We start from the raw sequence: 26,432 nt of genomic DNA, 5'->3' as shown, positions 1-26,432 counted from the left end.
TATGCACATTAAGACATTCCATATTGATTTCCTTCTTCTCCTTTTTCCTTTCCTTTGTTTCATTATCTTCTTACATTTCCTCTTTCATCCTTCTGTTTCTTTTTCTCGTATGCAAACTGAGACATTCTACGTTGACTACATTTTCTTTTTTTCCTCCTCCTTTCTTTTATTTTGTTATTTTCTCCTCAACTTCCTTCTAGTCCCTCTTTTCTTTACCAGGTTTTCTTCCATACCAAACACCAAACTCATACTTGCAAGGTAAACAAAGAAGCAAAAAGAACGTCAAGCTAAACACACACACTTTATGATCCTTGTTGATGTCGCTTGCCGTCTGATTCTAAGGTTCTCGGTCTCCTCGTCTCTGTATCACGCCCCGCTGTCACGTAACTTGCTCCCAGTTTGCGTGATTCGTGAAACTTCCCATGAATCAAGGACTAACAGTATCAGGCTCCTTTTTTCTTCTCTGCTTCTTTTCTTTCCTTGCGTTCTTTCTTTATTTACTTATTTCCTCTCTTTCTTACCTCTTTATTTCTTGCTTTATTTTCCCTTTTTTCCCTTCCTTTCTTCTTCTTTCCTTCAGCAATGTAGTTAGACTTGCCTCACTCTCTTCTTTCCTTTCTTTTTCACGTCTTTATTATTTACATTCTTCTCATGTTTTTTCTTCCTTTCTTTCTTTCTTCCTTCCTTCTCCAGGGTTAGTTCTCTCGCTTCACTTACTTCTTTCCTTTCTTTCTAACTCCTTTTATTTTTACTTTTACTTCTTTTTGTTCGTTCTTACTTCTTTCCTTCTTACTTTTTTCTCACCTTTTCCTTCATCTCTTTCTCTTTTTCTTCTTCCACGGCAGTTCACTTTTTTTTAAACTTTATTTACTCTTACTTTTCTCCTTTCTCTCTCTCAGGTAAGTCCTCCCTCTCTCCTAACTCGCTTTTCCTTGTCTCTTTCCCGATTCCCTCCTGTTTTAAGTCTATTACCGTATATCCCTCTTAGTCCTGTGTTTCTTTCCTTCCTTGCCTCCCTCCTACGTATGTTTCTATTTCCTTTACTTTCCTACATAATACTATCCATTTTTCATTCTTCCTCCCTTTACTAGCCTTGTTTTGTCCTCTGGTTTTCTCTCTTGTTTACTGCACCTTAATTCTTTCTACTTTTCTACGTTTTCTTTCATTTATTGCATCCTGTTTTTATTCTTCCTTTCTTTAATATACCTTTGTCTTCTCTTCTGGCTTCCTCTTTATCTTTTGTTTGGTGTATCTCATTCCTTCTACTTCCTTTACTTCTTTCTCTTCTCACTATCTCCTCCTTTCCTAATTTCTTCCTTCCGTATTCCTTTCTTCTACTCCTCATCTCACTCTTTCCTAACAGTGTCTGCATTCATTCTTTCACATTTTCCTTCTCCTTATTGTTTCCCTCTTCGTCGCGTATTTCACATTTTCCTAACTCTTTTGCTTAACACTTTTTCCTAACTCTTTCCTAACAGTGTCTGCATTCATTCTTTCACATTTTCCTTTCCTTTATTGTTTCCCTCTTCGTCGCGTATTTCACATTTTCCTAACTCTTTTCCTTACTCTTTTTCCTAACAGTGTCTGCATTCCTTTTTTCACATTTTCCTTCCCCTTACTGTTTTCCTCTTCGTCGCGTATTTCACATTTTTCTCCCCCTTGCTGTTTCCCTCTTCGCGTACTCCGCCCGCTCCGCTTCGCTCAGGTATGCAGGAAAAAGGTGATACATGATAAAGCTGAGGCCGCGTTACCTGCCCTCTGGTCCGACTCGCCTCGACGCACAGGTAAACAAGGACCCCGCGTTCTAAGGGATAACAACAACCGCCTCTATTCCTTTAGGGCGTGTTAATTTCCTGAAACAGACGCTACTCATTTAGGTTCTTCTCCCTTGATTTCTTTTTCTCTTGTAATTTTTTGGTTTGGAAGGTCTAGGAGAGTATCGAATCGCCTCTCCTCCTCACGAAATTGACCTCTCTTTTGGCCACTCTTCAGAACTTTTTTTATAGGAGCAGTGATGAGTGGGCTTCTTTTCTCATCATTATTTTTTACCCACCTTGAGCGGCTCCCTTCACTGTAAAAATAAGTCTACGGATGGCCTAACCCAACTTTTATTTACGTTTCTGACACCATCTGGCTCTTTCACTCTCTATCGAGGCTCCTGCACCCCGAAGACCATTTGTGTCAGCGATTTAAGGTTGCAGAACACGACCCTCATACTGGGATGTTTAACGTGAAAAGAAGCTAAGTTATTCCTCCACGGAGACCCAAACACTCAAAACCTCAGCTAATACTGCCATCACCAATATTACTGCTCTCCCCTATGTATGCACCACTAATGCTTTGATATACGAACCCTGTATTAGAGTCCAGGGATGAGAGGGAGAGCGATAGAGACATGAGTTAATTGATGGATCGCAGGAGGAAGGGAAACAAAGAGAGAGACGGGGAAGGCAAGGAAGTAGACGGGATGATTGAGAGAGAATGATGGTAAGAGGAAGGGAAAGTCATTGAGGAATAGAAGAGCAAGGGGTACGTTAAGGATTGAAGTATGTGAGGTGGAGCGTGTCACTTCTTGAAAGGTGTATCAAAAAGAGAATTGCATGAGTTGAAAGGCGTCACTTCTTGAAAGGTAGGTTAAGAAGTGAAGTACATAGAGTTGAAAGGCGTCACTCGTTTGAAAAGTACGTCAAGAAGTGAAATATATGAGTTGAAAAATGTCACTTGCTCGATCGGTATACGTTAAGAAGTAAGATACATGAGCTGAAAGGTGTCAATTCCTCGATCACTCTTCACGACCTCAAATCACATTACTAGTAGACAAATTTACGAAGGAGCTGACACTTTCACGAACACTTCAATCACTCGGCGAAATAAGGGACATAAGAAGCCCGAATCAAGTGTCTCACAGGATTGATGTCACTGGTTAGGGCAAAGTTGAAATTAAGACCGACTTTTGACATCTTGCTGGTTAATGAGTCTACCGTATTTTAATATATGAAGGATCTGACATTTTTCACGAGGCCTCCAACAACTCCTCGAATAAAGGGATACTAGAAATACAAATCAGGTGACTAAAGAGAAAGGAGTCACTAGTTAATACATCAGGCAACCCCGACTTCTGGTGCCCTGCTGGTAAATGAGTCAACAGTATCTTAACATAATGAAGGATCTGCCATTTCTAAAGAGGCTTGTAATCTTTAAGGGGAAAAGGGGACGATGGAAACACGAATTTGAGAACGGTTAATGCATCGGTTAAGACCAATTTCTGGGCGTCTTGGTGGTTAATGCGTCTTATAAAGTATGTTATCACGCTATTCATAAGGCCGAAGGAGTTGTCAGTCGTGTGCAATCCCCAGTGAAGGAGAACCGTCACGTGCCTGGTCATCGCCACGGAGCCACACGGACAGACAGACAGACGGACGGCAGGGAATGACTCTTCGTCCACCCGTGAGGTCAATGCTCCCTCTCTCTCTCTCTCCCTCTCCCTCTCTCTCTTTGGCCTTTTACTTTAGTCTTCTTTTTTTGGGTCCATGGTTGTCCTGCTTTTCATTCAATGCTATGAGAAGAGATTGACTTTTTGGTTTGTTGTTTTCTCTCTTCTGCTTCTGCTTTCTCTTCTCCTTCTTCTCTGTTTATCTTCTTGTTCGCTATTTTCACGTCGCTGGTTAACTTTCCTCCCATCCTCTCTCCCTCTCTCTCAGTTTTCTTCAGCACCAAACACAAAACTCATCATCGTTGCAAGGTAAACATAAAAGAAAACACACTCAAACATCCGTCCTGTGATATGAATAGAGATTGACTTTTCTGGTTTGTTGTTTTTTCTATATTCTGTTTCTTTTTGTGTGTGTGACGTTTGTGTTTATATTCTGTTATTAAAGTTTTTTCTTCTCCCATTAATGAAGGGATTATATTTTTACTAATTAAACACTTTTTCTTCTTAGTTCAACGTCATCTCATTGTGAAGTCCGTAAAGTTTGTATTCTTCGTTGAAATAGTTAGGCAGAGGAACAAAGCTTTTTATCGTACATTGTGTTTATCTGTTCTTGCGAAGTTCAACGCCCTTCCATTGTGGAGTCCAAAAGTTTGTATTCTTCTTTTAAATAATCACGTAGAGCGACAAGGCCTCTGAATATACGATCCATGAATTGTTTAGTAGCTTCGTTTTGACCGCCAGAAGCAACATTACTGGAACACGTCAACACTGCGTGGAAAATGAAGAATCTCAAATAAATAACTGAATCAACGTTATTTCCTTCAAGTCTCGTTCTCTCCGGGGATCAAATGCGAGTCTCGTCCTCCCCTCTTGAAGCGAGACCACGATGTACGGGCCTCGAGAACAGAAATATGAGAGTCGTCGGGAAGTCCTCGTGCAGTAAATAAAGGGTCGTGGGGTAGTCTTTGTAAGGGTCGGGGAAGTCCTAGCGCTCAAAATAAAGGCCGCATTCTTAAAACATTTCGCCGTTCAACTACACATATTTGACAAGGCTTTTGTAGCTTTGGGTATTTCCAGGGGTAGTTTAACGACCCCTCTGGTAGTCTGACCCTTCTTCTTTACCATCAACCTAAACAAACACTCAAGGAAACCTAATTAACCTCCTTTTCGGCCTTTGGAAATGGATGACGTGAGGAGTGGAAGCGTCTGAGAACCCCAACGTGAGGGTCGTGGGCAGTCCTCGCGCCGCACCGCCAGCTGGACGAGGACGAGGCCGGGTCACCACCACCATCGATCACCAGGCGGCCAGCAGGTACGCGGCGGCCACGGACACACGGACACGGACACGCCACCTGCATGAAGACAACCTCCACTTCTTACGTCACCACCACCACCACCACCACCTGTACAGAAACCATTGCCACCATCTATATAAATGATGTTCTTATGACGATCAATAATAATCTTCCATCACCACCATTCCCACCACAACCACTACCACCATCACCAACACTTGTACAGAGGCCATTACCACCCCTAATGTTGTAATGTTGTAATGCCGAATAGTAATAATAACTGGACTTAGGCAGGTTAGATTACACGTAGAAATGCTAACAAATGAAAAAAAGACAAAGTGAGGCAGCTAATGTATTGTAGAAGTCATGGCCGAGAGAGTGAAGAGCGAGGAGATACAACCAGAATTCATGCGTAGAAATGATAAAAAGATCGACAACCAAAGTCTGCCAACCCACGCATTGTTGAAGTCAAGGCCGAGCGAGTAAAGAGGGAAGAGACGCAATCAGAATTTTTGCTGGAGCTTGATGGAGGACACGGACACCAGACAAAGAGAGAGAGGTGGATATGTCTTTTGTGCTGCCCTGAACTAATATTGGCTATTGATGGTAATGATGATTGCACTGTACCAACTCTGAATGAATCAATACCTCCACCTCTCACTATCCCACCTCCACTATCATCTGTTTAAAGACTATCATCACCTCCACCTTCCTCCACCTACCACTTCATACAAATCATCACCACCACCTGTACCACTACCAACACCATTCTCCCCACCACCTTCCAACTGAGTACAAGCTATCAACACCACCTACTGCAACAACAAAGCCACATAGTTCACATATAAAAAGGGCTTCCAGTTTAATATAGGTAATGATGAACCTATCCATCACTCGTACCGTGAAGCGAAAATAAATATACTTTTCAAACATATGTTCTCCCCCAGGACGATATCAACAGCACCATATCTTATCTACATCACTATTCCTCTCTCCCCCCCTTCACACCACTATTTTCTGCAGGCAATCACTTCACCATCACTAACATCGCCTCCACCATCACCCCCACGCAGGAAAAGGGTGACTCCCCTCCTTGTGTGCCCTGCTAATGAAAAACTTCAGTGATTTACATCCAGGAACAAACTCGTTAAGATGTTTTCACGGGGAGACGCTTCTTGCAAACTGCCATTCATTAGCATTGCTCGGCTGGCAGGCAGGGACGGAGACGCGCCGATGGAAGGCAACATGTGCAAGTCCTCCCTCCACCAGCAGCGGGGCGTTTTCGTTTTCCTTCTGCATACCAAAAGGTTTTCTCTTTAAGCTCCGTCCTCCTCCTCCGCGAGCCGTGCTGGGGTCAAGTTCCACCAGCACGTGCACGCCCAGCCGCCTTTCCTGGAAGTACCCGGCGGGAGTGACTCGCTGGGAGCAGAAATAGGACGAACTTTAAAGTGGGCAAAGGAGGATCTAAAGAAAAAAGGATACAAGCATTGCAAGGCCCTTGGAATCGACGAAGAATCCTGAGCGTGAAGGGAGGAAGACAAAAGGTTGAAAGGGCGGAAAAAGACCTGATTGCGGCAGAAGGTTCGAACGGTGCAAGGAATGCCTTAGAGGTTGAGAAACTGATTCTTTGCGTTGGAAGAATGGCTGTCAGAGAAAAGCTTGTGAGTGCGAGGAGACCGTTACAGTGCAGCAGAATCTTATAAGTGAGAGAAAATTCACGGGCCAAAAATCGTGAAGCCTTCGTTTGGAGAATAAAACCCGGGACTAAGAATTTTTAGATACAGGAAGGTCTTTGGGTGGAAGAAGCTGAGGACGAGAGGAGTCTTCTGATTAGAGGAAGGCACAAGGGTGGGAGTATTAAAGGCGGAGAGCACCGAGGGAGCTTTAAGGTAAAATAAATACATCTGGGTAAACGAGGGTGGGGTGGAGAACAGCTATGCGAGGAAGGGCGGCATTGGGGTGGAGGAAGGTAATTAAGTGGAGGACGTTGAAGACAAGATGAGCCTAAGGGTGAGAGGAGTGCCCTGAAGAGAGAGATGATATTGAGGTGGAAGATGTTGAGGGTGAAATGAGTCAAAGGATGAGAGAGGCATTACTGTATGAGGAGATGCTCAGGTGAAAACATTAGGTGGAAGACGTTAAAGACAAGATGAGCCTAAGGGTGAGAGGAGTGCCCTGAAGAGAGAGATGATATTGAGGTGGAAGATGTTGAGGGCAAAATAAGTCAAATGGTGAGAGAGGCATTACTGTATGAGGAGATGCTCTGGTGAAAACATTAGGTGGAAGACGTTAAAGACAAGATGAGCCTAAGGGTAAAAGAAGTGCCCTGAAGAAAGAGAGAGATGATATTGAGGTGGAAGACGCTGAGGGCAAAATAAGTCAAATGGTGAGAGAGGCATTACTGTAGATGCTCTGGTGAAAAACAGTGAGGACTAAATTATCCATCCGGTGAAAATAAAACAATGCAAGCTTTAGGGTGGAAGCAAGACAATCGACTGAAAAGAATACCTCAGGAGGAAGATAGCATATTCATAGCTGGAAAGGGCTGTGGACGAAGGGGACGTAATGGTAGAGCCAATTGGGTGAGAAAAATGACCTAAAGTAAGAGGCCATTTGGGTAAAAAATAGGGGGTAAAAAGTGCCTAAGGGAAGGAGGGAGTCATTAGGGTTAGAGATGGCACTTAGGAGGTGGACGGTAAGGACAAGGTAAGATTTAGGGTGGGAGGCGGTACAGGGCAAGCTTCAGGATGGGAGGAAGGAAGGCAATGGGCTGGAGGGAAGGAACAGAAATGGGAGGAAGGCATTGTACTGGAAGAAGGAATACAAATGTGATGAAGGTATTGTACTAGGAAGATGGAATAGAACTGGAGGAAGGCAATGGGCTGGGAAGAAGGACTATAACTGGAGGAAGGCAATGGGCTGGGAAGAAGGAATATAACTGAGAGGAAGACATTTGGTTAAGGAAAAGGAAGAGAACTGGAGGAAGACATTGGGATAGGAAGAAGGAATATAAATTTGAGGAAGGAAAGAATAAGGCTGGAAGGAAGAAAGGCATGGGTCTGGAAGGAAAGGATTGGGCTTAGAGGAAGGCACTGGGCTCGGACGAAGGAATAGACCTGGGACGAAGGCGATGGGCTGGGAGTGAGAGGAATGCCTTAGGGTGGGCGTGGCACTGGGCGGGTCAGTCACGGCTCTGGATGGCACGGCGGCGGGCACATCACGAGGAGTATTGATCTCACCTTCGTGGAGGACTGACGGCACGACGCTTTTCATTACCGCTAAATAACAACACGGAAAATAAATCGCTTTCCTCGTGTCACTGAAAGAAAGAAAACAAACAAACAAACAAAAGAAAATAGAGAGTTGCCGACAAGTTACATTGACCCGAAAGAAAATGAGGGAAAAATTATGGTTTTCTCGAGTAATTGAAGGAAGAAACTTGGTATTTTGTCCACCTTCAATACATTTTTTTTTCTGACGGTATTTGCAGTTTCTTGGAATTAGTGTTTCATGGAAGTTTTCGTTGTTTTTTCTTGGGGTTATTCAATGCAGAGATTCGGGGTTTTCTGTTTTGTTTTCCTTTTAATTATCAGCAGCAGCAGCGCGTGGAGCTTCTCATTAAATGGAGAGACAAAGGATTTTAGTCAATGGTGATGATCAAGAGTATTATAATTCTTATATTTCATCTTTTCTTCTTTTTTATTCATTTACTTCCCCCTTCTGGTTCTTCATCTTTCTTTGTCTTATTGTTCTTGTTATTCTTGTTGCTCTTGTTCCTCTTGTTCTTGTTTTTGTTATTCTTCTCCTCCTAATCCTGCTCCTCCTCCTCCTCTTCTTCTTATTTTTCTTCTTCTTTTCCTTCATTGACCTCATTAACGGCAGATCACTTTCGCTTTTCTCACCTGGCACTGCTCTCTCTCTCTCTCTCTCTCTCTCTCTCTCTCTCTCTTTTTCAATGACTTATTCCTCCTCACCACTCTATTAATTAATGGAGATGAATGCGCGACTGGATGTGAAGCTCAGGATGCAAAACTTTATTTATGTGTAATATATTTAATCAAAACCCTAAAGCAAATGTTCTTCCACTCGGCCTGCTTAACCTCTAACTAATAAAAAGAAAAAAAAGAGAGAGAAAAAAACGTATTCCACCAGGTTATTAAAATCTGACTTTCATCATCTAACACAAACTTAAAACTTCGCCTAAACTCTTTATTAAGTCGGCAGCGCAATGGTTCACACATTTTTACGAAGCCCTGACGTCACCTCTATTATTTTTTTTTCACATATTAAAGATTGCCATCACTATATGTCTTTTTTTGAACCCACATACGAATTTCCTATCACATACTACACAGTCTTAACCCCCCCCACCCCCCCACCCCCCCGTTCACGCTGCAGCGAATGTTATGCATCTCGACAGTGATACGTAAAGATATTAAGAAGTGCAGTAAAAGTAACGCGAATATATATATAAAAAAAGCCTTATGAAAGTGACATCAGGTCCAGGAAGAGTGAGAGGTAAATAATGAAAAAGTCTAGTAAAAGTAATCAAGCAACGTATACCAAAACAAGTCAAGTAAAAGAGTAATACGAAAATATATCAACAAGTAAAAGAAAAACGAATCCAATTAAAAAGTTTGTGCGAAATCTTAACACTGTGTATCTGACGACGAGGACGATCGGTTGGGGGGATTGTTGTGAGCCATGCCATCAGTCACTCGGCGGCGGGAGAGACAGAAAGCGTCAGTGTAAGAACCAAGACACGAGGAAAATTTCAGGAGATAAGACAAACACGGCAGGTAGCGGAGAGCGGTGACTGCCAGCTTTATTAACTTCGCTTGCACGGATGCGACCGAAAAAAGGCTCAAGTTACTGTTATTTGTTTGAGATTCCCCGTTCCTGTTTTGACTCGAGACAACAACTGTGGCAAATGACCTCACGCTTCTCCTTTAACAAACTGACGCTTCCCCAGCAAGACGGGCCCTCCAGTTTGCCGAAGAAACATGATTACTAAAGAAAAAAAGGAAGTTATTATGACTTTCCTACACACGATCACGTCACACAATATCAATAATTAACTTTAGCGTTCTGGTGCCTCCAGCTTCTCCTGGTCCGTGGAGGGGAAGACCGCAGGGGAGAAGAGAATTAAAAGCATAGGGAGGAAGGAGAGAAAGGCGAAGAGAAGGATGAAATGGAAGGATTCTGGGAGGGAGATAAAGAACGAGGGAGGGAAGGACACAGAAAAGGAGCGAAGGAAGGGCTGAGAGAATGTCGCAGAGGAGGGAAAGTAGGGCTGAGGGAAAGAGGAGCGAAGGAAGGGCTGAAAGAGAGGAGAGGAGCGGAGGGAAGAAAAGGAGGAGCGAAGGGGAAGACGCAAGGAACGGAGCAAGGAGGAAGTCGGAGAGAAAAAGATTTGGACCGGAACACAAGAGAGAGAGAGAGAGAGAGAGAGAGAGAGAGAGAGAGAGAGAGCACACTAACACCCCTTCCCCCAACACACACCAGAAAAAAACAACAACGAAATCTCAAGCTCCAAAAGACAACACAAATCGACAACACAAAGAGATAACAGAAACACTGAACACACATCTCTCTACCACTTAATTCATGTTTATCAGGCAGGTGGGGGTTCAAGCGAGGGAGGTGGGAGGGTAGGGAAGCACTGAGCAGGCGAGGAAGAGGAGGAGGAGGAGAAGGAGGAGGGGAGGGGGAGAAGGGATAAGATAGGGACCCAGCAGATTCGCCCGTCGGTCTTGCACTCCACTAGCACGCTCGGTCGCTATCATGAGAGGTGTGACTTCGTGTTTCTCCGTGTGGCTTGGCGTAGGCGTCCTCTTGGGGGCTACAGCGGCGTCCCAAGAGCCTCCAAATATCGTCATAATGCTCATGGATGATGTGAGTTTGTCTTGAAGTGTTGCAGAGGTCCGTGTGTTGTGTGTGTCCGTGTGTGGGTGTGGGTGTGTTGTTATGTTCCTTCCGCCTCGCAATCCAACCAGAAGCTCTCTCTCTGCTCTCTCTCTCCCTCTCTCTCCCTCTCCTCCTCCTCCTCCTCCCCAAGGCCCCGCAAGAAGCATTTTAACCCTCGTCCTTTCGCCTTGACAGAAAATGGTGGACGATTTGGGAGCATTGACTCAAATATTTGGAGTATGCCTCTGGTTGACGTTGCTTATGGTGGTTGTTGTTGGTGGTTCCTCTTACATGGCGTTGTTGTGGTCGCTTCTTTTTCTTGTTCTTGAAGGTTTCTTGGTCTGTTGATGGATGTTCTTTGTGGTTCTTCTTGTTGATGGATGTTCTCTGTGTTTGGGGTTTGTTAGCGAGTCATACTGAGTCACAAGAACGAAGGAAGCCGTTGGTAAGAGACTTGGCTTATGACTCACCAAACGTTTCTTTTTCGTCACCAAATAAAAATAGAAACTGATGCGTGAGGGTTCTTGTTTCTCCTTTCCTTTTCTTTTTTTCTTATTTCTCTTCTTGTTTTTCCTCTATCTACTTCCTTCTATTTCCTCTTCTTATATTCCTTTTTTTTCCCCTTCCTTCTCATTCTTTCCTTCTTTTTTTCGTCCTTCCTTTCTTCATTTTTTTCTTCTTTCCTTCCCTCTGATCCTTTCCCCTCATACTTATTTTTTTCCTTACTTTTTCATTTCCTTTTCTTGTTTTTTTCCTCCCCTCTCATCCTTTCCTTCTCACATTTTATTTTTCTTCCCTTCTTTTTACCACTCTTTTTTCCTATTTGCCTCCCTTCGCATTCTTTTCCTCTCATATTTAGTTTTTTCATCTTTTCCTTCTTTTTTTCCCTTCCTTCTCACATTCCATCTTTTCTTCCTTTCTCCTCCTCACTGCTTCCCTTCTTTTTTTCCACTTTCCTTCTCATATTTCATTTTTTCATCTTTCCCTTCTTTTTCTTCCTTCTCATATTCCATCTTTTTTTCCTTTCTTTTCCTCACTGCTTTATCTTTTTTGCTTTCCTTCTCTTTTATTTTCATGTTTTTTATTTTATTTTTCTTTCCGTTAGCGAGCAAGGGAGGGAGGGAGGAGCGGACCCAGGGAGGAAAGAAGTCATTGAACCTCCTGTTAAGACGTGGGAAAGAGACAGATGTTGGAGCCGTATACACTCAGAGGGTGACTCATTCAATCTGGCGGGCTTACTCTTTACCACCTGGCCGTCTGCTTACCTGTGTCTGTCAGTCTGGTGTCAGTTTGTACACCTGCCTGTCTGTCTGCATGTTTGTCTCTGTTTGTCTGTCTGTTTGTATTTTTGTCTATGTCGTTCTTTTCCTTTCCATCTGTTTGTGTGTCATTATCTTTCTTTATGTATGCATTTTTTTGTTTTTTTACGGTTTGTTTTTCTTTTCCTGTCTGTTTTTTTTATTTTTGTCTGTTTTTTTATTATTCTGTCTTTTTTATTCTTGTATGTTTTTTTTATTATTTTTCTGTCTGTTTTTTTATGTTTCCGTCTGATTTTCTTCATCTGTCTGTTTTTTTGTATTTTTTTTCTTTTTCTGTTTTTTTTATAATTTTCTGTGTTTTTCTTTTAGGTCTCTCTCTCTCTCTCTCTCTCTCTCTCTCTCTCTCTCTCTCTCTCTCTCTCTCTCTCTCTCTCTCTCTCTCTCTCTCTCTCTCTCTCTCTCTCTCTCTCTCTCTCACCCAGACCTCCAGTTACCTTTTCGTCCCCCCAAACACACCTGGTGACGTATCTTATTAGGAAGGTAATAAGATTTTTTAGGGCAAATATTCCCACCTAAGGGACTGCATTTTTTTAATTAACATGTAAGAGGAAAATAATACATGTTCGTTGACCTTGTTCTGTTCTATTTTCTGCGTTGTTTGATGAGATTTTGTTTCCTTCCTCCCTCATTTCATATTCCACATATTTCAACTTTTTTTTATAGCGCCTTTGTCTTACAGTTATCTACACACTACCTTCACTCATTTCTTATTTCGTTCAAAGGCAACAGTTTATTTTCTACCTTTGTTAACCTCCTTTTTTTGTCTTACTTTCTTCCTATCTTTCCCCGTATTCTGTTTTTTCTTCATCCTTGTACTACCTTTCCTCAATTTTTGTTCCACACATGTCAAGCGTTCATTTTTTACCTTTTCAAACCATTTTTTTTTTGCCTTACGCTCCACCTGTTCCTCTGTATTCTTCTCGCCCTCTCTTCATCCTGTCTACTTCCATGTTACCTTCCCTTCACTTAACTTTTACTTTACTTTACTTTTTTATCTTATCATTTCCTTCTCTCCCCTTCCTAACGCCAACACACTCAACATCCTCTATTCTATCTTCACTCTGCCATTCCTTCAACATCCATTCCATCCTTCATCTACCCTTAAACACCAATTACATCCTTATCAAACCCCTTTTCCCTCTCCTGCCGCACAGATGGGCTGGGGAGACTTAGGATGCAACGGGGAGCCGAACCGCGAGACGCCCAACCTCGACCAAATGGCTAACGAGGGGCTGCTGGTCTCGAGCATGTACACTGCGGCGCCCTTATGCTCCCCTTGTGAGTATCCCTGCGGCGTGGGAGGGCGTGGCAGGGGTGAAGGAGAGTGGAAGAAGGGTGTGGCTGGCGGTATGAAAGTGCATGAGGGAGTTAAAAAATGTGGCTGCGTGTGGAAGGGTGTTGAGTGAGTGAGCCAGTTTGTTGGGTGTGGCAAGGTGAAGGAATGGTGGTACAAGGGTGTGGCTGTGTGGTGGAGGGTGGCGGAAGGGTGTGGTCGGAGGTGTAAAAGTGCATGAGGGAGCTAAAAAATGTGGTTGCGTGTGGAAGGGTGTTGAGTGAGTAAAGCGGGGTGTTGGGTGTGGCTGGATGGAGTTGCGTGTGCCAGAAAAGTGTGGCTGTCGGTATGAATGTGCATGTGGAGGCTAAAAGAATGTGGCTGCGTGTGGAAAGCAATATAGGAGGGTCATAGAACGTTACAAGGATGACAAAACAGGGTGTATATAGCCATGCGAGGATGTGAGTATGTATTGGATGGGTGTATGGTAGTGTAGGACGGTGTTCTGCGTGCATGAAACAATGAAGAAGGGTGATATAAGGTTCCAGGGTGTATATAGCCATGTAAGGGAGAGAGTGTATTGGATGGGTGTATGGTATAGCATAACAGGGTGTGCATGGGTAGTTGCTGAGTGAATGTGGTTGTGTGGTTGGGTTGACGATGTGGTTGTGTGTGTGTGTGTGTGTGTGTGTGGTTTGGGTGTGGTTGACTTTAACAGGATGAAGAAAGGTGTTTTTAAGTGTGTATATGAGTATGTGTGTGTTTGTGTATTTGATGAAGCACGAGCACTGGTATGTTGTGGGTAGGTGTGTGCGTGTGTGTGTGCGTGTGTAAGTGAGAGAGAGACCAGGTGTAGAGAGTAGGTGAGGAGGTGTGTATGAGAGAATGATAAAAAGAGGGAGGTGCTGGTTTTATGAGTGAATTGTACAAGGTGATAATGGACTTTTGAGTAGGGAAGAGGGAGGGAGAGAGATAGAGACGAATGGAGGGAGGAAAAGATAGACTGAGGGAGGGAGAGAGATACAGAGAAGAATGGAGGGAGGAAAAGATAGACTGAGGGAGGGAGAGAGATACAGAGAAGAATGGAGGGAGGAAAAGATAGACTGAGGGAGGGAGAGATAGAGAAGGGGAAGGGATGGAGGGAGATAGAGAAGAGGAAGGAGGGAGGGATAGACTGAAGGAGGGAGAGATAGAGAAGGGGAAGGGATGGAGGGAGATAAAGAGAAGAGGAAGAGAAGCAGGGAGAGATAGACTGAGGGAGGGAGAGATAGAGAAGGGGAAGGGATGGAGGGAAATAGAGAAGAGGAAGGAGGGAGGGATAGCCTGAGGGAGGGAGAGATAGAAAAAAGGGAAGGGAGGGAGGGAGATAGAGAGAAGAAGGAATGGAGGAGGAAGGAGTAGGCAAGGAGGGAGGAAGCGAGAAATAGCCGGTTTAAGGGGGACATTGAGATACCTTAGTGGATGGCGAGAGAGGGAGAGAGGGAGAGAGAGAAAGGGAGAGAAGGAGAGAGGGAGAGAGAGAAAGAGAGAGGGGAAGAGAGAGAGAGAAAGGGGTGAAGGAGAGGATACGTCGGCTCAAAGAAGATTTAATTAAGACAACAAATCAAGTCTTTACACAAGCATGCACTAGAAATAACAACAAAGAAAACAAGAGCGTAAACAAAAACTGGCCATTCATATCAACAAGAAACAGAGAAAGTGAAAAAAAGACCAATGAAAATAAAAATAAGAGTAAAGTTTGAGAAGAAAAAAAAGGAAAGACAAGGAAAAAAAAAACACAAAAAGCTACAAGGTATAAAACAAATGACGATCGAAAGACACACACACACACACACACACACACACACACACACACACACACACACACACACACACACACACACACATAAACAAAACTGATTGACTGATTGAGATTTTCCATTATGACGCCGCAACAGGGAAGAAAAAGAGAGAGCGCGCGAGCGAGGAAAGGGTAAGAATATTAACTACAAATCTAACACACTTTTTTTTTCTTCCTCAGCCCGCGCCGCTCTCCTGACGGGCCGCCTTCCCATCCGCAACGGGTTCTATTCCAACAACACCGACGGCCGGAACGGTAAGTGGCTGCTGGGTCGGGTTACTTGGTGGTTAAGTGGTTCCGTCTACTCCTCTTTCCTGCACCTTCTTATATACCTCCTCTTGCCTCCTAACCTTCTCTTGTACGCTTCTCTTTCTTTCTCTCTCTCATCTGCCCTTTCCTACGCCTCTCCTTCTCTCTATATATATCTCTCTTATCACCCTTCTCGTGCCTTCTACTTCTTCCCTTCTACCTCTATCTATCTCTCTTTTAACATCCCTTTTCTTCTCTCTATTTCTCTCTCACACGCTTCTCTCTCTCTCATCAGCCCTTTCCTACGCCTCTCTCTCTCTCTCTCTCTCTCTCTCTCTCTCTCTCTCTCTCTCTCTCTCTCTCTCTCTCTCTCTCTCTCTCTCTCTCTCTCTCTCTCTCTCTCTCTCTCTCTCTCTCTCTCTCTCTCTCTCTCTCTCTCTCTCTCTCTCTCTCTCTCTCTCTCTCTCTCTTATCACCCTTCTCGTGTCTTCTACTCCTTTCGTTCTACCTCTATCTTCTTTTTATCACCCCTTTTCCCCTCTCTCTATTTCTCTCTCATCACCCGTTTCCTCCTCCTCCCTCTCTTTCTGTCTGTCTGTCTCTTTCTCTTCCTTCTGAAAATATATAAAGGATGTTATGTCATACTGTCTCTGGCTCTTGGTTTTATGTCTGCAATTTTTTCTTCCCTCTCTCCTTTCACTGTCCTCCTTCTATCACCTCCTCCCGCCCTTTAGAACCTTTCCCCAGCTCTCTCTCTCTCTCTCGTTTCCCCCCGCCCTCCTTCGCCTTCTCCAAGCAATGTATCCTCTCCTCCCGCCCTTTTTGAACTCTTTCCCATCCTTACTCTTTCCTCTCGCCATCCCCTATCCCTCTCAATCCCTATTCGTTCTTCCCGTCCTTTCTAACCCTTCCTCACACTTCTTCGTTTCCTCCCGCCCTCCTTCGTCCTCTCCTAGCTTTCTATCCTCTCCTCCCGCCCTTTTTGAACTCTTTCCCACCCTTACACGTCTCCTCTCGCCCTCCCTATTCCCTCTCAATCCCTATTCGTTCTTCCCGTCCTTTCTAACCCTTCCTCACACTTCTTCGTTTCTTCCCGCCCTCCTTTTTCCTTTCCGCTCACTGTCCCATCTTCCCGCCCTTTCTAACACTTCACTGCCCTTCCTCGCCTTCTCCCGCCCTCCCTCCTTCCTCTTCGTCCCTATCAAGTCTTCCCGCGTCCTCCCGCAGCCTACACGCCCCAGAACATCGTCGGCGGTATATCTGATGACGAGGTACTACTGCCGGAGCTGCTGGCGGAGAAAGGCTACACTTCGGGCATCATCGGGAAGTGGTGAGAGAGAAAGAGTTAGATAGGGCCATTGCTTCTTTGTGTTCTTCTAAAATTTCTTTCCGCCTCTTCCATTTCCTGCCTCTTCTCTCTTCTCTGTTTTCTCTCTCCTTCCGTTTCCTTCTTTCCTATCCTTTCCCTTCCTTTCATTTAATTTCATTTCCTTTTTTTTCATTTAATTTCCCTTCCTTTCCATTCCTTTCCTTTCCTTTCCCTTCCTTTCTCTTCCCTTCCTTTCCCTTTCTTTACTTTAATTTCCCTTCCTTTCCTTTTCCTTCCTTTCCTTTCCATTCCTTTCCCTTCCTTTCCTTTCCTTTCCCTTCCTTTCATTTTCCTTCCCATCCTTTCCTTTCCTTCCGTTTCCTTTATTTCCTTTCCGTTTCCTTTATTTCTTTTCCTTTCCTTTCCTTTCCTTTCCTTTCCTCTCCTTTCCTTTCCCTTCCTTTCCTTTCCCTTCCTTTCCTTTCCTTTTCCTTCCTTTCATTTCCCTTCCCATCCTTTCCTTTCCTTCCGTTTCCTTTATTTCCTTTCCTTTTCCTTCCATTCCTTTCCTTTCCTTTCCTTTCCTCTCCTTTCCTTTCCTTTCCCATCCTTTCCTCTCCCCTCCCATCCTTTCCTTTCCTTCCCTTCCTTTCCTTTCCCTTCCTTCCCTTCCCTTCCCTTCCTTTCCCTTTCCTTTCCTTTCCCTTAACCAGCAGGCCTGTCTGTCTCACTTTTCCTGTTTTTCTCTCTCTCCCCCTCCATATTTTCCTTTTTTCTCCTCACTTCTGTTTCCGCCGTTCAGCTTCTTTCTGTCCTTCTCCACTTTCTCTACATTTCCTGCCTCCTCTCCCTTCTGTTCTCTCATTCCTTCCGTTTCCTGGTGTTTATTTACCTTTACCATTCACCTGTCTCACTCTTTTAATTCTTTTCTTCTTCCCCTGCTTTCTTTTTCCTTCATTTCTGTTTCTGCGGGTCACTATTTTCACTTTTTTTTCTGATTACCTGTCCATCTCGGCGTCCCAGGCACCTCGGTCACCGGCCTCAGTTCCTCCCGCTCAAACACGGCTTCGACTACTGGTTCGGCTCCCCCAACTGCCACTTCGGCCCCTACAACGATGTCACGACGCCCAACATACCTGTCTTCCTTAATGAATCAATGCTGGGCAGGTGAGATCTCGTGCGTTTCTCTCTCCCTCCCTACCTTGCTAAAAGACCTTTCTCTGTTATATTTATGAACCTCTTTGTAGTATAATGTAGCCTATGTTTGTTGGTAATTGCGTTTTAAGATGTATTTATTATTTTTTTGAGGCTTTTCTCGATTTGTATTTATATTCCCTGAAGACAAACTCACAGTAATTTATCTTTCTTTAACTCCATATCCTTCCTATACACGATTACTCCTCCGTTAAACCACCAACACAAAAGATTTATCCCTCCATTCACTTCCAACACACTCCTAGACTATCCTCTTCCTTCACTATTTCTCATCACTACCTCCATTTTAGTCCTACCCAATCATCCCTCCAATTTCCCTCTAATCTTCTGTCCTATACCTAACCATCCCTTCTTCATTCCTTACTACCAATACACTTTGACCATCCCCTTCCTTCACTATTTCCCATCACTACCTCCTTTTTAGTCCTACCCAATCATCCCTCCAATTTCAATCTTATCCTCTGTCCTACCTAAACATCCCTTCTTCATGCCTTTCCTTCAACATCATCATCCTCCCACAACTTCCTCCTCTTCATCTTCGTACTACCTCTCTTCCCTTTCTCCGTCGTCCAGATACTTCGAGGATTTCCACATGGACAGAGCGGAAGGAGTATCCAACATGACGCGACTGTACACGGATGCCGCTGTTCAGTTCATCGAGAGAGAGGCTAAGAAGGGGCCGTTTTTCCTCTACTGGGCACCTGACTCCACCCACGCCCCGACCTACGCCTCCGAGAGATTCCGCGGCACCAGCAGGAGAGGTAGGTGACAGGTGGTTAATTGGAGGTGGCGTGGGATGAGGGTAAAGGTGGTTGAATGCGGTGAATGTCGTTTGGTTTGGGTTAACATGGGTGATGGTGTGGTTTGATGTCTGGTTGTGTGATTTTTCTGGGTATTATCACATTTTTTTTCTTCCCTTTTCACTGTTATATGTCTTTATTGATTGTTTGGTGTCGTCTTTCGCTTCATTTCCTGCGCCGTTTCTTCTTTTTATTTTGATTTCCACGTTTTTCTCCTTTTTTTTTCTATTATTAACATCTTTTTCTTTTATGTTCTGCCTTTTCTTTTCTTTACCTTTCCTTTTATTTTGTTTTCGTTTCTTTCCTCTCCTCCTCTTCCTCTTCTTTCTCCTCTTTTTCTTCGTGTTTTTCTTGTTCTTCTCTTTCTCCTTCTCTCCTCTCCTTTCCTCTTCCTCCTCCTCCTCCATCTCCTCCAGGCCGGTACGGGGACGCTGTGAAGGAGCTCGACGCAGGAGTGGGTGCCATCCTGCAAGCCCTCAGAGCCCAGCAGGTGGACAACAATACCTTGGTTGTCTTCACCTCGGACAACGGCGCGGCTCTGGTCAGCAAGGAAGACGGTAAGTGAGGGGAAAGGAGGGAAGGAAGGCAGGGGGTAAGAGTGAGGGAAGGAGGGAGAGAAAAAGGGAAGGAGGGAAGAAAGGAGGGGAGGGAGCGAGAGAGGGAGGGAAGGAGAGAGGGAGGAGGGAGGGAGAGAGGATGGGAAGGAGGGAAGGAGAAAGGGTGGGAGTGTATTAGTATTAGTATCAGTATTGGTAGTGTCTCAGGTGTCAGTCTGTTATCTTGTTATTAGCTAATCAATTATTCTCAGTCTTAGTCATCCACAAATCACTCGCTCTACAATCCATTACTTTTCCAATAATTCTCAATCATTTCGTCTCATTAATCACCACTTCATCTTTATCCATTGACCCCAACCAATAGTCACCAAAACAGCCAGTCATTCACCTAAGTAAGTCACCCAAACTGCCATACCACTAGCCAACCACTTCTTTCAGCCCTTTCATCTTTCATCGTCCTTTATCAGTTTCATTCTTTCATCGTCCCTTTCACTGACTCGAACCTTCCCTCCCTCGTCCCTTCAGGAGGCAGCAACGGCCCCTTCCTGTGCGGCAAACAGACTACCTTCGAGGGCGGGATGAGGGCGCCCGGTATCTTCTGGTGGCCGGGCGTCATCCCTGCCGGCACCACCTCCCACCAGGTACGTCCGCGTGACACTACATATATACTGTACTTGAGAGCATGAAAAATCCACAAGGACAATAATGCTGCTTTATGAGATTGCTCCCTCCCTCTTTCCCTCCTTTCATCTCTCCCTCGCTCCCTTGCTCCCTCCCTCTCCCCCTCCCTTTCTCCCTCCATCTCTCCCTTTTTCCCCTCACTTACCGTCTTCCTTGCTGACCTAAGCCGCGCCATTATCCGAGGACTGTGGCGTATTGTCAAGGTTTTCGAGGTAACTCAAATGTAATAAAAAAAACACACACAACCTGAGTGGAAACGAAAGCGAATAAATATAAGCAAGACTGTCACTATCAACAACCTAAAGCCGAACAGATTCACAATTACAAACAACTGGAAACGAAAGAAAGCGATCGACACACCATTACTAATAACGAGACTCGAAAAAACGTCAAACTCACCAATACAAACAACTCGACACAAGAGAAAGTCATTGATCACCTTTCCTTCGCTCCTCCCTCAGGTATGGACACAAATGGACCTGTTCTCCACGGCGGCCCAGCTGGCGGGGGTCACACCTTCCAACGACCGAATTTACGACGGCCTCCCCCTCGCCAAGGCCCTCAGATACCCACAGCTTGAAATCCCCAGGTAAGTTCTCTCTCTATATAATCACCAACATCCCTTAAGTTTACTCTGTCCTTATGCTTTAACTTACTTATTCCAGGAGTACTAAGAAGCGTAGGACTTAGGCTACATCTCAGTTTCCCTGTTTCTTAAGTTCCCGCATTCTTAACTCTTTCCTTCCTAGTTCTCAGTCTTTTAATCTCTCTTTTTTTTTCCCCCACTTTCTGTTGACTTTCTTTCTTTTCCGGTTCATTTTCTTCGTCTACTTTTCGCAGCTTTTCGTTTCTCTCCTTTTCCCTTTGTTAATTCCTTTCTTTTCTAAATCTGTCTTTTTTTTTTTACTTTTTGGGTTAATTCCCTTTCCGTTTGCTTCCTTTCTTTATCGGCTCGTTCTCTTCGTCTAATTTTCGCATTCTCTCGTTTCCCTCCCTTTTTCACTCTCCATTTTCCTTTCTTAATTCCATTCTTCCTAATTCTCAGTCTATCTCTCTTTGGCTTTTATTCTCTTTCCGTTAAAATTCTTTCGTAGCTCATCCTCTTCGTCTAATTTCCTCTCGCTTGCCTCTCTCTCTCTCTCACTCTCACTCTCGCTCGTTTTCTCTTTGATGCCTCCCCGCTACAAGCTTTCTCCTCTCTAACCTCTATCCACACAAAACATTTCCCCCGACTTCCCGAACTCTCAGCGCCTCTCTCTATACTTTCTCCCGCTAACTTTCCCTAAACTCTCGTGTCTCCATTTTCTCTCCTTTTTTACCTTCTCCACCAGCCTCGCTCGGTTTCTCTGGCCTCCTTCCCCGACAGATGGCGTTTCACTCACGTCAGGAGGAGTTAAAACGCCCCAAAATACGTAGGATCCCCGCATTAGTCTGTCTACTCGTATCCTGCTCCTTCCTTTGCCTGATGAATCTATGTCCTGCGTCTGTATGCAAATCCTAGAGTGTCGGATATGCTGAGAAGTGGATGCTGGGATTTAAGACGATTAATGAATATATAAAGTGATCTCTCTCCCTCTCCCTCTCTCTCTCTCTCTCTCTCTCTCTCTCTCTCTCTCTCTCTCTCACACACACCAGGCCAGTGTTTCTGTACCGTGGGAACAGACTGATGGCGGTGCGCAGAGGAGCCTCAAAGATGCATCTGTGGACCTTTAGCACGCCGCCCGCAGAGCTGCAACAAGTGAGGCTGGAGTGCATGAGCTGGTGTGTGTGTGTGTGTGTGTGTGTGTGTGTGTGTGTGTGTGTGTGTGTGTGTGTGTGTGTGTGTGTGTGTGTGTGTGTGTGTGTGTGTGTGTGTGTGTGTGTGTGTGTGTGTGTGTGTGTGTATAGGAGCGAAAGGACGTGTGTGAGAGTGTGAGAAGGGCTTGCGACGGGTGTGAAAATAGAGGATTGGGAGGTCTGAATCTGTGCGTATTGGGAGGAGAGTCAGATTAGATGTGTATAAACGTTTATAGGAGCAAGACAGGACGTGAGCGTGCGTGTGCTGGTGTGTCGATGCATGGGAACGAACGGGAAAAGGAGATGAAGGGATAGAAAAGGTAGCTAGACGAGTAACAGGGTGGAAGGATAAGATAAAGAGAGAAGCGGAAATGAAGGTGATTGTAAGAGGGTGAAGGAAATTGTGGAAAAGTTGAAAAATGTAGGTCTTCGCAGGAGGGAAAGTGTGGTTGCATAATTGGGTAGAAGGGTTAAGGTGGAGTGATAGGTGTAGATGGAGATGATGAGGTAGATGGAAGGGTATGGAAGTGTGGTGGTGTGGAGAGGCAGGTGTGAGGGGACAGGTGTTTAAACGGTGAGTAATTAGAGCGTTCCGTGAGTCAGGTGATACACATGCGGATCTGACCTTGAAACTGGCGACGTACTTTAATCTGTCTCCATAACCTGATATTGATTTTTGTAGCTTTGTCTTATGGATTATATTGTTTTCTTTTCTTCCACTTGCTTTCTTTTTCTTCCTTTTCAATTTTATATTTTTCATCATCTTTCTCTTCTACGTCATCTCTTTTTTTATTTCCTCTCGTCATTTTCGTCTTTGCCATTTGCTCTTCTTCTGTTTTTTCCTCTTCTGCTTTATGTTCTTTCTCCTCTCCTCTTCTTTTTCCCATCTTCTATTTTATCTTTTTTATTTCCTCTCTTCCTCTTCGTCTCCTTAATTTTTTGTTTTTCTATTTCTCCCTCTTCCAAATTTCTCTTTTATTTTCTCTTCTTCTATTTCTTCTTCCTATTTTCTTTTGTCCTCCTCGTCTCTGCTGTTTGTTGCTTTCTTTCTTTATCTTCTTTTTCCTTTTCTTCTTATTTTCCTTCTTCTTCTACATCTTCCTTTTCTCCTCCCCCTCCTCTTTCAGCGCCTCAATCTCGCTAAACCTTTTTCTTTCTCTCTCTCTCTCCTTACTCGCAGGGGATCAACTTCTGTCCGGGGGCCGAGGTGGCTAACGTTACCACGCCCACACCCACCAACCACACCGACAGGCCCGTCCTCTTTAACGTGGAGGTGGATGCTGGCGAGCGGTACCCCATCGCGCCCTCCTCCGACACCTACAAGACCCAAGTCGCTATGGTGGGTGTTGTTGTGGATGAGAGCTGTATTTTATTCTTTCTGTCTGGCCTTTCTTTATTTCAGCCTCTCTTCCTGCCTTCCTTCCTGCTATCTTTCCGTGCTTTCTTTTTCTTTCTTTTCCTTCTTTCTCTCTTTCATTGCTTCTTACTTTTACACTTCTTCCTTTCTTTTTGTTTGTTTATCCTTCCTTCTTTTTTTCTCCTCACTCCTTACTTACTTTCTTTCCATCTCTTGTTTCTTCCTTATTACGAAACTTCTTGCTATTATCACTAAAAATGCCCATCTCTTCCTGCTTCTTTCCATCCTAGTCTAATACCTCTTGATAAACCCGTCGTATATAAGCTCTTTCAGCCACTTTTCATCACCATCAACAACAGTAACCTCGACCTTTCTTTCGCCCCATCACCTTCCGTACCAGTCAGACCACCCCACAAACCCTCCTTATCGCTTCCCCCACACAGCTGATGGATGTGGTGAAGGAGCACAACGACAAGCTGGTGCCCGGCGAGCCTCAACTCAACTGGTGTGACCCCGCCGTGATGGTGAGTGCTCTGAGACGCCATTCCTTCCCCCAATATCCTAAAGTTCTTTCATAAAACTTCTCCATTAATGAAAGTTTATTAATATAGAGTAGTTCATATAAGTTTGACGGCCATTGATCCCACTTCTCATCGTCTTCCTTCGCTCAGTAGAGGCAATAATTAAAACATAGTATAAGTCTCGATATACGATGCTTTTTTTTTTTTTAAGGCCCGTTTGCTCAGGCACTTTCGGCTCTCACAATAAATATTTACATAGGCCACAAAGAAGATTAGTCGAGTTCCCATGAGTCTTTTTCACATTTATAGTGCAGAAGTCTTCTCAAACTACCACTAGGCTCATTAAACTACCCATGGAAGTACCCACAACCTCTACGAAAGCTTTAACAAATGTGTGTGTGTGTGTAAGCCTCGAATGTTGAAGTGTCTCTCGTCTCTCGTAACAGCACTGGGCGCCACCTGGTTGTGAGGCGCTGAACGAGTGTCTGCCGGTACCCGCGTCCGAGCCAACCTTGTGTGTCTGGCCACACTGATCACTCAAACACCCTCGGAGGACGCAGAATGAGAATGAGGACGAGGACGAAACCAGGATTACAAAGGAGACTAGCGGGGAACAACGACAGGAAGTGAAATAAGCGAAAATAGACAATTAGGATGAAAAAAATGGAAGTGAAGATGAAAATAATGACTAAAAGACGTGGATGAGAGAATTGAAAAACGAATCTAAAATGAGTTCGAGGAAGAGGACGAGAAAGAAGATGGAAAAAGACGGAAAATGAGTTAAAAGAGGAAGTGAAAATAGACAATCATGCAGTAAAAAGTGTAAATAAGAACGGAAATGATGCCTAGAAAGTGGAAGTGAGTGAAAAGAGCTAATATAAAATGAGGATGAGATTGATTACAAGTACGAGGAAGGGGAAGAGATCGAGAACAGCGCCATTGGAGAGAGAACTGTCTGGTTGGTTACTCGAGGCGTTCGGTTTGCGGTGTTCAAGAGGAGTGGAAATGCGTGGCAACTTGTACAACAGGACCAAGTTAGGACTGTAATTGACTTTCCTTCCCCTGAGCACTAACTCAACCAACACTTCCTGCAATACACACGAGCCTGTTACTGGTCCTCCTCCTCCTCCTCCTCCTCCTGATACCCCCCCCTTTGGTGCTCCTCCCCTCCTCCCCTTCTTCGTTTTGTTCTCCTCCTTTTCCTCCTCTTCTGCTGCGATTTGCTTTCTTCCTCCTCCTCCTCCTTCTCCTTCCCCCCCTCTTCTGTGTTCTGTTCACCTTCTTCTCTTCTTCCTCTTCATCCCCTTCTTCTGCGTTCCGTTCTCTTCCTCCTTCTCCTCCTCCTTCTCCTCCTCCTCCTCTTCTTCAGCGATTTGCTCCCTTCCTCCTCCTCCTCCTTCTCCTCCTCTTCTACGTCCTGTTCTCTTCCTCCTCCTTCTCCTTCTCCCTTTCTTTCTCCTCCTCCTCTTCTTTTGCGTTCTGTTCTCTTCCTCCTCTTTCTCCTCCTCCTCCTCTTCTTCTGCGTCCTGTTATCCTCCTCCTCCTCCTCTTCTTCTGCGTCCTGTTCTCTTCCTCCTCCTCCTTCTCCTTCTCCACTCCTTTCTCCTCCTCTTCCTCATCTGCGCTCTGTTCTCTTCTTCCTCCTCCTCCTCCTCCATCTCCGCTCTCTCGTCTTCTTCCTCCTCCTCCTCCTCCATCTCCGCTCTCTCGTCTTCTTCCTCCTCCTCCTCCATCTCCGCTCTCTCGTCTTCTTCCTCCTCCTCCTCTCCATCTCCGCTCTCTCGTCTTCTTCCTCCTCCTCCTCCGCTTTCTCGTCTTCTTCTTCCTCCTCCTCCTCCTCCTCTTCCCCTCGCAGTCTCAACTTAATTAAAGCACCTCGAGGAAATGAATTTATCCTCCATCAAAGGAAAGCGAACTAAGACAGAAAGATGAATGTTTTAGGATGCCCTGCGGCCGCCCACCACTTACCCCTCGTTTTTTTTTTTCGGTTTTTTTTTTTTGGTGTCATTTTTTTTCTCCTCCATAACTGCGCGGCGGAGGTGGTCTGTGCAAATCCCAATATGTGAAACTCGTTTTGACCTTCCTTTTTTTTTAATTGAGTCTCTCTCTCTCTCTCTCTCTCTCTCTCTCTCTCTCTCTCTCTCTCTCTCTCTCTCTCTCTCTCTCTCTCTCTCTCTCTCTCTATCTCTCTCTCTCTCTCTCTCTCTTTTATAGCTGATGTTCCATGGCATACGAAGTAGAGAGAGAAATACCAACGCTCTCCATACCACAATTTCTTCCACTTTTCTTTCTCCTTCATCCAAGACTTCCACCATTCTTATTTCCTCCTTCTCTTTCATTTCTCCTCCCTTCCACACCAGAATGTAACACGAAGTGGATATAACAGGAATTAATTAAAGGTGATAAGATAAGGTTAAAGGTATTCGTTACGCTTGCACGCTTTCCTCCGCCCTCACCTTTTGCCCTTGCGCCTGTGGTACCTGAGAACGTAAGAACACAATACCCCGGGACACAGGGCAGGTGGGATATAAGAGTTACCGCGGTTTACCTTCCCCGAGTTTCCCCATGTAACCAATAATCGCCCAGCCCGTAGAGGAAAATAAACAGAATAAAGGAAAATGAAATACAGAAATGGTAATGGTTTGAATACATATGTAGGAAAGATGACAAAAGATTTAGGAAAGGGACGGAGGCATAACTTGTGTAAAAAGACATTTGGGGACTGATGGACTGATGCTATTAAGAACTTTATTGAACATTTACATTGAAATTGGTAACTTAGGACTGTGAAGTTAAGAGGCACAAAACATGAACGAAAAGGAACGGATGGAGGAGGCCTATGCATTGTAGTGGAAGACACGTACAGGCAGTCTTGTAGTGGAAGGAAGATACAGGAAGTG

At 44.6% G+C, this 26,432-nt stretch overlaps 1 protein-coding gene across 1 annotated transcript; it reads left to right on the top strand.

The window, feature by feature from the left end:
* The first annotated feature begins 10,480 nt into the window (after positions 1–10,480).
* Positions 10,481–24,579, top strand: LOC126998113 (N-acetylgalactosamine-6-sulfatase-like). Its single transcript, XM_050859517.1, has 13 exons — positions 10,481–10,623; positions 13,109–13,232; positions 15,248–15,322; positions 16,544–16,646; positions 17,649–17,792; positions 18,414–18,601; positions 19,057–19,197; positions 19,723–19,838; positions 20,340–20,467; positions 21,514–21,616; positions 22,835–22,993; positions 23,455–23,535; positions 23,979–24,579. Exons 1-13 carry the CDS (start codon positions 10,513–10,515, stop codon positions 24,063–24,065), a joined length of 1,560 nt encoding a protein of 519 aa, XP_050715474.1. The 5' UTR covers positions 10,481–10,512; the 3' UTR covers positions 24,066–24,579.
* Positions 24,580–26,432: the final 1,853 nt, after the last annotated feature.

The sequence above is a fragment of the Eriocheir sinensis genome, chromosome 13 (genome assembly GCF_024679095.1).
Source record: "Eriocheir sinensis breed Jianghai 21 chromosome 13, ASM2467909v1, whole genome shotgun sequence".
Lineage (NCBI taxonomy): Eukaryota > Metazoa > Arthropoda > Malacostraca > Decapoda > Varunidae > Eriocheir > Eriocheir sinensis.
This window is presented reverse-complemented; position numbering and strand designations above follow the sequence as displayed.

Bases quoted from the DNA above. Each gene is read 5' to 3' on its own strand.
- LOC126998113 (XM_050859517.1), top strand. From the start codon at position 10,513: ATGAGAGGTGTGACTTCGTGTTTCTCCGTGTGGCTTGGCGTAGGCGTC. The intron at 13,233-15,247 runs GTGAGTATCCCT...TTTCTTCCTCAG, and splicing joins GGCGCCCTTATGCTCCCCTT to CCCGCGCCGCTCTCCTGACG. The intron at 21,617-22,834 runs GTGAGGCTGGAG...CCTTACTCGCAG, and splicing joins CGCCCGCAGAGCTGCAACAA to GGGATCAACTTCTGTCCGGG.